Source organism: Leguminivora glycinivorella, chromosome 22, assembly GCF_023078275.1.
Source record: "Leguminivora glycinivorella isolate SPB_JAAS2020 chromosome 22, LegGlyc_1.1, whole genome shotgun sequence".
In the NCBI taxonomy this organism is placed as follows: Eukaryota; Metazoa; Arthropoda; class Insecta; order Lepidoptera; family Tortricidae; genus Leguminivora; species Leguminivora glycinivorella.
The window spans coordinates 9,028,694-9,041,434 of record NC_062992.1 but is presented as its reverse complement, the minus strand read 5'-3'; the positions used below and the strand labels follow the sequence as shown (position 1 = coordinate 9,041,434).

The following is a 12,741-nucleotide window of genomic DNA, read 5'->3' as shown; positions in this document are numbered from 1 at the left end:
TTCTAATAATCATCATCATCCTCCTTGCGTTATCCCGGCATTTGCCACAGCTCATCGGAGCCTGGGGTCCGCTTTGACAACTTATCCCAAGATTTGGCGTAGGCACTAGTTTTTACGAAAGCGACTGCTATCTGACCTTCCAACCCGAAGGGTAACTAGACCTTATTGGAATTAGTCCGGTTTCCTCACGATGTTTTCCTTCACCGAAAACCGACTGGCAAATATCAAATGACATTTCGCACATAAGTTCCGAAAAACTCATTGGTGCGAGCCGGGGTTCGAACCCGCGACCTCCGGAATGAAAATCGCACGCACTTACCGCTAGGCTACCAGCGCTTGAATATTTTTTACAAACCTTCCGAGATTAATAGCTTTATTAGTGAATTTTACAAGTGTTTTCATTTATTTTTTTATTCATGAAACAAAAATCCAAAAGGTTCTAATAATATTAGCTAATATTTATTACCTAGTAACTAATAACTAATATTTTACTAGAGTAGCTTCGAGAAACGTACACTAGTAAACTTGTAAAAAATATTAGTTCATGGACTAATATTATTAATCTAATAAGTTTCGAGAAATAGGGCCCTGATGGAAATATTTTTCTTACCGGCACAATCTTTTACATTGGGATTAGTTAGACCCCCAGCACATCTCCGACACTGGCGATCAAATATATGAAAGAGGCGCGTTCCTAGCACACATTCTAAGCTCGTATAGGTGAACGCGTACTATGCTTGTATGAGTGAGATATAACAGGTCGACTGTTGGCCTTTTTGACAGGCCGTAACTGTATGGTAACCGAGAGGGGGTGGGCGGCACTTTCAGCGAGGAGCGGGAGTGGCCATGCTGTACGATATTACTCTTTATTATACTGTGGTATTGTTACTGTTATTAGTCATTTACAGTGTTGAAGATCTATAAACCCCTACATGTCAGATGCCAGCCCCCGTCTGGCGCCCCGCGCACCCACGCATACGATATAGCTCTTAAAACATTGTTAGGAAGCCTTTAAGGGATATAGCGGGGGCGCGGGGCGCCGGGGTTGCGGCGGCGCGGGGAGTGCGGGCGACAGGGTGAGACAGGAACAGAGGGGAGGCCGACAAGTCAAAATACAGGAAACAGTGCGAATTTCACCAAAGTTATTCTAGAAAACTATTAAAAAGTAAGTGCATGGTCGTAGGAAAAGTATTGTATGCTACGGTGTTTAACTGAGTCAAAAAATACTCGTGGAGTTGTGGAGTCATTATTATTTCGGCATTGCCCCAAATTTTTACTCACGCCACACATCTTTTTTGACCTCACTTACGCCAGTTACATAATAGTATTTTATCCACTCTCACTCCCCCGCGCCGCCGCAACCCCCGGCGCCCCGCGCCCCCGCTATATCCCTTAAAGGCTTCCTAACAATGCTTTTAGAGTTATATCGTATGCGTGGGTGCGCGGGGCGTCGGGCATGGGCGGGCATCTGACATGTAGGGTTTTAACGATCTATGCACGACACGGTAAATGACGAATAACAACGCGGGAGTAGACAAATACTAAAAAAGGCATGCATAAAAAGTGCTCTTTCAATGTTACGTGTATTTCTTCATATATAAATAAAACTCAAATATAAGTATAAAACATTATTTTAATCATTGACACAATTCAAAAATTAAATTTAAGAAATTTTAATACAAAATTGGTCTCTTCTGTGGACATTAGTTAATCGCGCTTAAAGTAAAAACTTTACTACAATGGTTAATTATGTTTAAAGTTTAATATTACTTTAATTTGAGTATGTCCACAAGAGAATCTTATTGTTGTTTATAATCCAGATCAATTATTATTTTTACATTATATTCACCATAATAAACATTAGGATTCACAATAGGTAATATACATTTTCTTGCATACATTAATTTCGCCGTCTAAGCATAAAAGATGATATACAGGTATACACCATACTTAATTCAATCTTAACTATCATTATAATAGTTAATAGTATCTAACCTAACAAATAAGAGTTCTATTAAAATAGTACAATATACCTACATTATAGGAACGAGTGTGAAAAATAACAAATTCGGAAAGACTAACGCTCCGTTTTTAATCAACACGAGTCACGAATTTCCTCTTCGCACGTGTCTCGTACGTTTCTACATATGCACATAAAGTACTACTTGCACACTAGTGCGATAAGTAGCGCCGTATGTACTGTAAGGGTCTCTCCAAACCAATCGACACGGAATCAACTTTTGCTGACCAAAAAACGCTTGTTAGTATGAACATACGTTTAGCGACGACCCTTCATGCTAATGAGCAATTTTTGATCGGTTAGAGCAGATTTCGCGTCGATAGATATGGGGAAACCCAGCAAGAATGAGGACCCTTGAGACAAGGAACACGACATACATATACTTATTTGATAAGATTTCTCTCGTCCTTTAAGTCTTGATCAGACTCTGTATCCGATAGATTTTCGTCCGGTGTTGGTACTTCGATGGTCAGACCAGCCGTGCCCTGTAGCAAACCAAACAACTATACAGTCTAGTGTAAACATATTGGTGTACTGAGGTTGCTCAGAAATTTGAGCTGATAGCTACGTGCCATGATGCGGAATTTTAAGAGGTAGGTATGTATATGATTAATATGGTACATTGAACTGTCACGAGATACGAGATTATGTGCACAGTATCCGATCCGATATCGGATGGAAGACCGATACCCTATATATTAAAGGCGCCATCATTGACATCCTTCTTACAACCGATGTCGGATCGGATAATGTGAAAAAGCTCTCACAGCGCCCTCTTGACAATGGGCCATTTTTTTTTTCAAAGTTTGTCCACCTCCCTTTTTTGTAACATCAAACATATATTTTACGCGATTCATTCACATTTCACTCAGAATCGCGAGGTCTTTCGATCCTGATAGGAGAAAAAAATGTCCCAAGGTTTCTATACATTTTTCAAAACTTACCGCCATACAAAATGTATGAAAAAATGGTAACGGAAAGGGAAAAACCTTGGGACACTTTTTTTCTCCTCTTAGGATTGAAAGAGCTCGCGATTCTGAGTGGAAACCACATAAAAATTTCCAAATCCAAAAAAAGTGGTGGACAAATTTGAAAAAAATGCTCATATTAGGTATAAGTATTCCTCATATTTCCTTTACATACAAACACTTACAATGGGTCTGTTGCTCCTAAACGATCTCTGCCAAGCATCTCTAACAAACTGCAGTGGGTTGACGAACTCGTGCCGGGAACCACTGAAAACAAAGATAATCCAATCAAAAATTGAGTTTAAATAAATATTAAAGGACATTTCTTACACAGATTGACTTTGTCCCACGGTAAGCTTAAGTGCGTTTTCACATTATCCGATCCGATATCGGACGTAGGACCGATATTCCATATATTTAAGTTGCCATCTTTTATTTCTGCCTTTGAAATCCTTCTTACATCCGATATCGGATCGGATAATGTGAAAACGCTCAGACAACGATATATCTGGGAGTACGGCAGTGTCCCCACCAAGTCCAGCAAAAAAGGAGCACGGCTGTATACCATCCTTTCCTCGAAACAATTCAGACCATTTTCAACCCACTGTTACTTCGTTGTTTTATTACAAGTATAATAAAAATACTGTAAATATCAAATATTATGTATTTTTATTTTCAAGTCTCAAAATGTCTCAATCACGCTTTAGTTGCATGCAAATTGCACCGACGCGTGCCAATTAGAAGTGGGCCTAATTAGTAACAAAAAGCAAACATTATGAGCCCTATTGTTAAGTTTCGAGTGCCATCGGGCCTTCGTATTTGAAATGGACTATACCCACTTATAGAAAATCCATATGTTATGTGGTAAGCTGGCAGTGATTCGATAGCATAGACTGTACAAGTATCAAAATCGCTGCCAACATACTTTGGTCAGACTCTACCTTTGTATTTGAATCATGTATTAAAATGTACCTTGCAGTTGGCATATCTATGGTTGGTGCTTGCGACTCCGAGCCGCTGACAGACGGTTGGTTCTGGAATCTGACCCTGTAACAATAAAAATTGTTTCAAACATCTTAAGAGACTCGCTAGGTCTATTGTCCTTTGAGTCGTCGGCAACCCGAACCCTCCTTAGAACTTGTACATTCCTTTTTGCTGTGTACTTAACACAGCAAAAGGGAGTGTACAAGTTTCTAATAGGGTGGCAACGCGCTTGTGACACTGTTTGAGTTGCAGGCGTCCATAGGTTACGGTGACCGCTTTACATCAGGCGGGCCGTATGCTTGTTTGCCACCGACGTAGTATTAAAAAAAAAAAGGTGGGTGGATCAAGGGATCGCCACTCTGCCCTATACTGCGCCACTTCACGCCAGTTGGATACACCGAGTGCGAACAGGTCTTTCAGGGCTTCCTCGCACCAGCGCTATCTGGGACGCCCACGCGGACGTTTTCCACCCGGGTGTCCCACGTTTGCTCTTCTCACACCACGATCCTCTCCCATCCGTTCCAGGTGGCTGAGCTAGCGGAGTCGTGTGGCTTTGATCTCGCCAATTATGTTATATAAGTAGGCACCGCCATTTAGCTCTTCCATCTCTCTATTTGTCCTACGCCTTCAGGTTCCATATCTCCCTCTTTGATTGGCCCCAGAATCTTCCGCCAGATTTTCCTTTCCGCTACTAAGAGCTTACTCTCTTCTTTCTGTGTCAGTGTCCAAGATTCACACCCTCACATCAAAATTGGTCTAATAACAGTTTAGACACGTAAAGGAAAATATTAACTGGTAAAACAGGGTCAATTTGTTAAAGGTTTTTGATAGTACTTACGGCAGAGTGTCCGGTCCCTTTCGGACTACGCGGATGTAGTAACAGTAGATGCCGAGATACATGGCGAACAGGGAAAGCGTGATGGTGATCACGGTGATCGATAATTGGTACGACTCCTGGATGAAGCTTTGTGCCGGTACGCCGTTGAAGAGAGGTACCTGAAAGAATGGTTGTTATAGATACTACTGGCCTTAGCGTCCATTTCAGACGATTTATGGTGCAATGTCCGAGGGACAGCGCTTTTGATGACTAAAGAGATCTATGCGAGAGAGACATATTTTGCCACATAGCTGACAAGGGAAGCTTGCAACCGATTGTGACGTTTCGCTACGGTGTCTTCTTTCCATTTTGTCAGCAAGTGCCACAAACCAGGTCTCATCGACGAACTTGCGACCATCTCCAACGCACTTTCGCCACTCCGTCCGCTTCTCTGCAAGCTTCACCCAGTTTGTTATAGATAGAGCTAAGTTATTAGACTTCTAGAGTAATCTAGAAGATTTATTACTTAGTCAGGTACGTGTAAACAAAAGCGGAAAATAGAACCTTTTGGTGCAAATGTTTATCGTCCCATACAAAATTTGAATATTGCGCCTTTTCGAGTGACAAACGTATTTGACCGGCTATAGATGTGTAGAATTCATATTAACTAATAAAACCATGAGAAAATAATTAAACAGGACACATGAATGTGTCGGTTTCCGTGTCTTAGACGAAGTGGAAACCTGGAAAGCGTTAGTTGTAAGTCACCTCTTTTACCGAAGTCTTTAGAACAGTGCCATAATGGTTGCGCGATAAATGATATAACATCAGGCCGTCCCTTTCGCACTATTTGTAAGTGCGATAGGGACGGCCAGATATTTTATCGTTTATCGCGCGACCATGCTATCACTTCAAAAAATAGAAGTGCTAAAACTATATAGTTATAAAATTTAATAGTACTCACCAAATCTTTCTCAAGCAGCGTACATTTACCATCTTTAGCCACAGTTCCGTCCTCACACAGACACTTCGGTCCGTTCTCACTTAGTACGCACAGATTCTCACAAAGGAAATCCTGACAGTCGTTCTTTAGCAGTCTTTGTATACTCGGGTGCCAAAGGACGAACGACTGCGTTTCTGGCATTTGAGAGATGAACGACAAGCAGATTTTTGCTCCGTAGTTCAGGCAGCGGAAGATACGGCGGTTGTTAAGCACGTAGAGGTAGTCTTCGAATACGTAGATGATTGTTGGGTTCTGGTCGGACCAGCCGCGAAAGTCTTTAGTCCTGTAACGAGTTATAGTGTGTGAGGCCTGGCGTCCACTAAACTCGCCTCCTGGGGACTGATTTTTGAATTTCGAACGCTCGAATTCGCCGTTCGAATGTCTGTGGAAATCGACGTAATGCTATTTTTGAAAAAGGACGGCTAGTAATTTTAAATCTGATTGTACTGACCACTCGTTTTCGATTCTGTTAGAGTATTGACAGAAATTCACGAAATCGAATGATCGATATTCAAAAATTGGCCCCCCGATGCATTTCTTATTTTATTTTTGACGCGTTGAATCGCATTCAAATGTATGAGGACTCGATTCGACGCGGCTCGATTCCGCCTAAGTGGACACCAGGCTTAACCCGTCGTCGTATGTTGCCCTGTCAATTTTTATCATTGAAAAAGTGACCTTGACATTTAACCCTTCATAGCTCTTCTTGCACAATTTTTAGAACTATAGGATGGCGATAGGGTTTGAGTCCACGATTACTTTGAGTCTTGGCCGTTAAAAAACAAAAGTTGATGAATTCTTACGCACTAATCGGTGCTTCAAGACCTAAGCAGCGGGGCGGTACGGCATGCATGTCAAACAATTGAAGCTCATAACAGTGTCCTAAGTCGACGCTACATAGGGTGCTGCGCACGCTCGCCCGCCACGTCAAACGCTCCGCTCCGAGCGTTCACTCAGACCTTACGGCTCAGCCACGACATTGGTCTAAGCGGTGAGCGGCGGCCATGCATTGGAGCGAGACACAGCGATGGGACTTTTCATTCGCACGTATGGCTGCCGCTCACCGCTAACCTGTGGGCAAAAACAGCCACCCACAAATTACAAGGCCAAGGGGTAGACCATGTCAGAGATGGCGGGACGAACTGGATGCCTTTGAGACACACTGGTGGGATGGAGACTTCCGAAGATGACTGCCCAGCAGAGGGACAATGTGGGCTAATAATAATATGAATAAGAGGGTAAGTAAACTTACTTGTAAGACCGTCCCGGGTCGATAACGTACATCCCAAATCGAGTAGCCATGTACAGAAGAGGCCCATCCACCGCCAAACCGATGGTGGTGCCATAGAATGAGGTCCGTTTCTCATTCAGCCCGTCGAGGTCCACGCTCGACACATTACTGGTGTTCATGTAGTTCACACTGTAGTAGAGTTTCCTGTTCTCTGGAGATACCACTAAAGAGGGGAACTGTGGAGTGATTTAAATCAGAATATGCTAAATAAAATACTTTATGCAGTGCACGAAATAGAACACCACATAATTGCAAGAAAAATAGGGACAGTAGGTATGTTCAAACATAATTTGTATATAATAAGTCAAAAAAAAGATATAAAGTAAATTAGTTTGACCGTGACGTCACTTCTCAGTATTTCATAGTAATTCCATATTAAGTAAATCGTTTTGACAGTTCTTAAAAAGAGGCTGATTTGACTAGTAGGAAACTAGCCTATTTAGAGAGATTCATTTATTGTTAGGATATGGATATCTTGGACTAAGTTTGTGAATTTTATAGCAGTGAAAGTTGCGGTGACGAGCCCTTTGAGTCCAGTTGCCTATTTCTCAAAACTGAAAGCTTAGCGAGTTACAAGCGGAAGTCTCTTTCCAACTTCTCATATTAGACATTGACAACCACTTGAAAATTGTAACTTGTAGCTTCGAGTAATGGGCCCCAGGAGGAGCTTTCTCGCAGAAACACGTTATTTTATACATTTTCCTTGTGGGATAGTAAAACCGATGTCTAGAGTCCATAGACCAGTGGCTAATTGCGAACGTAACGTGCCACTGATTTAACGTACTAACAACTCTGAACTATTCACAAATAACAATGATTCATGCCACCCCTACAATTTTTTTTATAATGCTGATTTTATATCTCTGCTTTGATTTGCTTAACCAGGCGTAGAAAAACGTCATACTTCCCATACCTGCTACTATATCGTAAACTTAGTAAAGTTTTGAGAGCTTACCGAATTTACCGATAGTAAAAATGATAATCAAAATTTGCTTTCATGTGAAAAATTTAATGATTGTTAAAGAAAATAATACTACAGAATTAGGCTAAGCTTAGTTAGCAACGATTTTGACAGCCTGATTCATATCAGATTCAGAAGATTTTCGTTCATACGAAAATCTTCAAAATCTCCACCTACATTATACATGGCGCAGCCGGTAGGATCAGACGTCATAACTTCAAGGTAACACTTTCTTGTGCCCTTAGATACTAAACAAGAATGAAACGGAACGAACCAATGTGAAATTTCTATAGAAACTTATGGCGCAATTTCATTACTCGATAACTAGTTCGGTATACAGCATACGGGTATTCCCCGCAGGCGATATAACAACCAATGAAAGTGTTGCAATTTGGTCGTGAACTCGTTCTGTATGCAGCATACGGGGAGTCGCCGCAAGCGAGATAACAACCAATGAAAGTGTTGCAACTAAACTATAAACATCGTCATGTCTTCTGATTATCTTTTGTTCGTTTTTATAAGATTAGTGCTTGGATACCTTGGGTAGGACATACTTGCATGTTTAAATTACATACTTTTTTATCATTGTATGAAATACAAAATAAGTGGTTCAACATAAATGGTGGAGGGTAGAATAATTTTCTGCCAATAAACTGCTGTGCAGTTTGGCAGATAAGTACAACACTTTATTTATAAATTTTCTTTTCTTATAACGAGAAAAAAAAAGTTTACTAGCTCGCAGTGGGACCAATACCTAACAATTTTAATAATTAAATATTGGAACGAATCCTTACCGTACCCCCCGCGGGCAGAGTTTTAATCCTGGCGCACCTTTTTTTGTCGAAATTGCATGCCCTGATACAAGGTTCAGTGCTTTTGGCATCCACGAAATATACGTTGCCTGTCACCCAATCTACTGTCATCTGAAATATAATTGTGTGTTAAATTATTTAAATTACATAATAATGCAATTGCAATAGAAATTATTTAAATGATAGTGCGAAAAATAGTAGAAAAAGAGGCCCTACTCTCACCGTAAATGTCACTTGATGCTAAGCAATGCAACATTTTTTATGGGAATTGTTCAGTTAAAATGTATTTCATTTCTACTATTTTACTGTACTTTTACTCAAAAATTCAAGAAATTAATATGTGGTCTTAACATGCAATATTGTATTGTGTCCCTGAATTTGAGTACCTACCAATTCCTGTACTGTATTCTAAATACATTTACCGAAGGGCAGTTGGTTGCTAGGGCCTCAAAGGACACCTCGCACATGGTTGCTAGGGCCCCGAAAGGCACCCCGCACATGGTTGCTAGGGCCCGAAGGGCACCCCGCACATGGTTGCTAGGGTCCCGAAGGGCACCCCGCACATGGTTGCTAGGGTCCCGAAGGGCACCCCGCACATGGTTGCTAGGGCCCCGAAGGACACCCGCAGATGGTTGTTAGGGCCACGAAGGGCGCCCGCACATTGTTGCTAGGGCCACGAAGAGCACCCTGCACATGGTTGCTAGGGCCCCGAAGGGCACCCCGCACATGGTTGCTAGGGTCCCGAAGGGCACCCCGCACATGGTTGCTAGGGTCCCGAAGGACACCCCGCACATGGTTGCTAGGGCCCCGAAGGGCACCCCGCACATGGTTGCTAGGGTCCCGAAGGGCACCCCGCACATGGTTGCTAGGGCCCCGAAGGACACCCGCAGATGGTTGCTAGGGCCACGAAGGGCGCCCGCACATTGTTGCTAGGGCCACGAAGGGCGCCCTGCACATGGTTGCTAGGGCCCCGAAGGGCACCTCGCACATGGTTGTTAGGGCCCCGAAGGGCGCCAGCAGATGGTTGCTAGGGCCACGAAGGGCCCCCGCACATAGTTGCCAGGGCCCAAGGACACCCGCAACGGGTTCAAGACTCCCTGCCAAAATGGTATCGATATCGACTGCCATAGGCGGTCCTCTCCTTTAATTTAATCACTCTACTAAGGCGGTCATTGTTCACTATTACAATAGCGCCCAGTTCCCTGCCAAAGGATACTGATACTTCTAGATTCCCTGCCAAATGGACGTCACTAAAGCATAGCTAGCGACTGCCATAGGCGGTCCTCTCTCTTTTTTTTAGTTACTTCCAGGGCGGTCCTCAGTAACATTAACCTACCAATTCCCTGCCAAGGTATTAGTACTTTTAGATTCCCTGCCAAATTGTTGTCACTAAAGCATCGCTAGCGACTGCCATAGGCGGTCCTCTCTCTTTTCTTTAGTTCCAAGGCGGTCCTCAGTAACATAAAGCTACCGATTCCCTGCCAAGATATAAGTACTTCTCGATTCCCCGCCAAATGGTTGTCACTAAACTAAGCTAGTCACTTCCATAGGCGGTCCTCTCTCTTTTTTTTAGTTACTTCCAAGGCGGTCCGCAGTAACATTAAGCTACTGATTCCCTGCCAAAGTATTGGTACTTCTAGATTCCCTGCCAAATGGATGTCACTAAAGCATAGCTAGCGACTGCCATAGGCGGTCCTCTCTCTTTTTTTTAGTTACTTCCAGGGCGGTCCTCAGTAACATTAACCTACCGATTCCCTGCCAAGGTATTGGTACTTTTAGATTCCCTGCCAAATTGTTGTCACTAAAGCATCGCTAGCGACTGCCATAGGCGGTCCTCTCTCTTTTCTTTAGTTCCAAGGCGGTCCTCAGTAACATAAAGCTACCGATTCCCTGCCAAATGGTTGTCACTAAACTAAGCTAGTCACTTCCATAGGCGGTACTCTCTCTTTTTTTAGTTACTTCCAAGGCCGTCCTTAGTAACACTAAGTTACCGATTCCCAGGCTAGATATAGGTACTTCTAGATTCCCTGCCAAATGACTATCACTAAAGCATAGCTAGCGACTGTCATAGGCGGTCCTCTCTCTTTTTTAAGTTACTTCCAAGGCGGTCCTCAGTAACATTAAGCTACCGATTCCCTGCCAAGATATAAGTGCTTCTCGATTCCCTGCCAAATGGTTGTACTAAACTAATTTAGTTATTCCATAGGCGGTCCTCTCTCTTTTTTTAGTTACTTCTAAGGCGGTCCTTAGTAACACTAAGTTACCGATTCCCAGGCTAGATATAGGTAAGTACTTCTAGATTCCCTGCCAAATGACTATCGCTAAAGCATAGCTAGCGACTGTCATAGGCGGTCCTCTCTCTTTTTTAACTTACTTCCAAGGCGGTCCTCAGTAACATTAAGCTACCGACTCCCTGCCAAGATATAAGTGCATCTCGATTCCCCGCCAAATGGTTGTCACTAAACTAAGCTAGTCGCTTCCATAGGCGGTACTCTCTTTTTTTTTAGTTACTTCCAAGGCCGTCCTTAGTAACACTAAGTTAGCGATTCCCAGGCTAGATATAGGTACTTCTAGATTCCCTGCCAAATGACTATCGCTAAAGCATAGCTAGCGACTGTCATAGGCGGTTCTCTCTCTTTTTTAACTTACTTCCAAGGCGGTCCTCAGTAACATTAAGCTACCGATTCCCTGCCAAGATATAAGTGCTTCTCGAATCCCTGCCAAATGGTTGTCACTAAACTAAGCTAGTTGCTTCCATAGGCGGTCCTCTCTCTTTTTTTAGTTACTTCTAAGGCGGTCCTTAGTAACACAAAGTTACCGATTCCCAGGCTAGATATAGGTAAGTACTTCTAGATTCCCTGCCAAATGACTATCGCTAAAGCATAGCTAGCGACTGTCATAGGCGGTTCTCTCTCTTTTTTAACTTACTTCCAAGGCGGTCCTCAGTAACATTAAGCTACCGATTCCCTGCCAAGATATAAGTGCTTCTCGATTCCCTGCCAAATGGTTGTCACTAAACTAAGCTAGTTGCTTCCATAGGCGGTCCTCTCTCTTTTTTTAGTTACTTCTAAGGCGGTCCTTAGTAACACAAAGTTACCGATTCCCAGGCTAGACATAGGTACTTCTAGATTTCCTGCTAAATGACTATTACTAGAGCATAGCTAGCCACTGTCATAGGCGGTCCTCGGTAACATTAAGCTATCGATTCCCTGCCAAGGCCTTCCCTTCCATGTAGATTACCTGCCATATAATGTATTACTAACTGCATACCTTGGTGGGTCTCCCGATATTTGTAACATAGGTTATAGTAGTGTCATTTTGAGGAATTAATGCCCTATTTTTGTAATAGTTTGAAGCAGTGCTGTTTTCCGCATTTGAAGCCACTTCTATCAGTCTGCCTGCATCTGGTGCCGTCACGTAAAATCTTCGTTTCCTGAAATAAATTGCAGTTATTTTGAACATGATAATCAAACGTTATAATAAGATAAATGAAAATGAAGAATGAATTTTTACTAGTACTAGAAGAGAGGCCTATGCTTAGCAGTGGGCGATAAAGGGCTGATATGATGATGATGATTATTAATTTAACTTACGAGTAATCAATGTCAACATCAGAAAGATTCCCCAGTCTCTTATCACTGAATTCCACGTGAATAACGCCCAAGTCCGATACTGACCGCACGGAGTACAGTGTCGTGAACAGTACAGACTTGATCGCGCGAATGTTCGCTTTGCAGGAACGACGGTCCGACCTGAAATAAGACATGAAACATATTTTTCAGTACAGGTGGTGTTTTTTTTACGCACTAGTGCGAGAAGTGGTTCATTATATGCCAGGTCGAAACTTCGGAGGGCCATCTATACTGAAAAACGTCGTACGATACA

The 12,741-nt window shown here is 42.6% G+C and overlaps 1 protein-coding gene across 1 annotated transcript in view; it reads right to left on the bottom strand.

Moving 5' to 3' along the window:
- Positions 1 to 1,615: 1,615 nt before the first annotated feature.
- Positions 1,616 to 12,741, bottom strand: part of LOC125237889 (putative vitellogenin receptor) — a 96,563-nt gene continuing 85,437 nt past the window's right edge. Inside the window, exons 30-38 of the mRNA XM_048145126.1 lie at positions 12,450 to 12,608; positions 12,127 to 12,289; positions 8,839 to 8,967; positions 7,045 to 7,259; positions 5,754 to 6,075; positions 4,811 to 4,968; positions 3,961 to 4,035; positions 3,174 to 3,255; positions 1,616 to 2,505 (exon numbers count right to left, since the gene is read on the bottom strand). Coding sequence (XP_048001083.1) covers positions 2,404 to 2,505; positions 3,174 to 3,255; positions 3,961 to 4,035; positions 4,811 to 4,968; positions 5,754 to 6,075; positions 7,045 to 7,259; positions 8,839 to 8,967; positions 12,127 to 12,289; positions 12,450 to 12,608 — 1,405 coding nt within the window. The 3' untranslated portion in view covers positions 1,616 to 2,403. The remainder of the gene's footprint in view (positions 2,506 to 3,173; positions 3,256 to 3,960; positions 4,036 to 4,810; positions 4,969 to 5,753; positions 6,076 to 7,044; positions 7,260 to 8,838; positions 8,968 to 12,126; positions 12,290 to 12,449; positions 12,609 to 12,741) is intronic.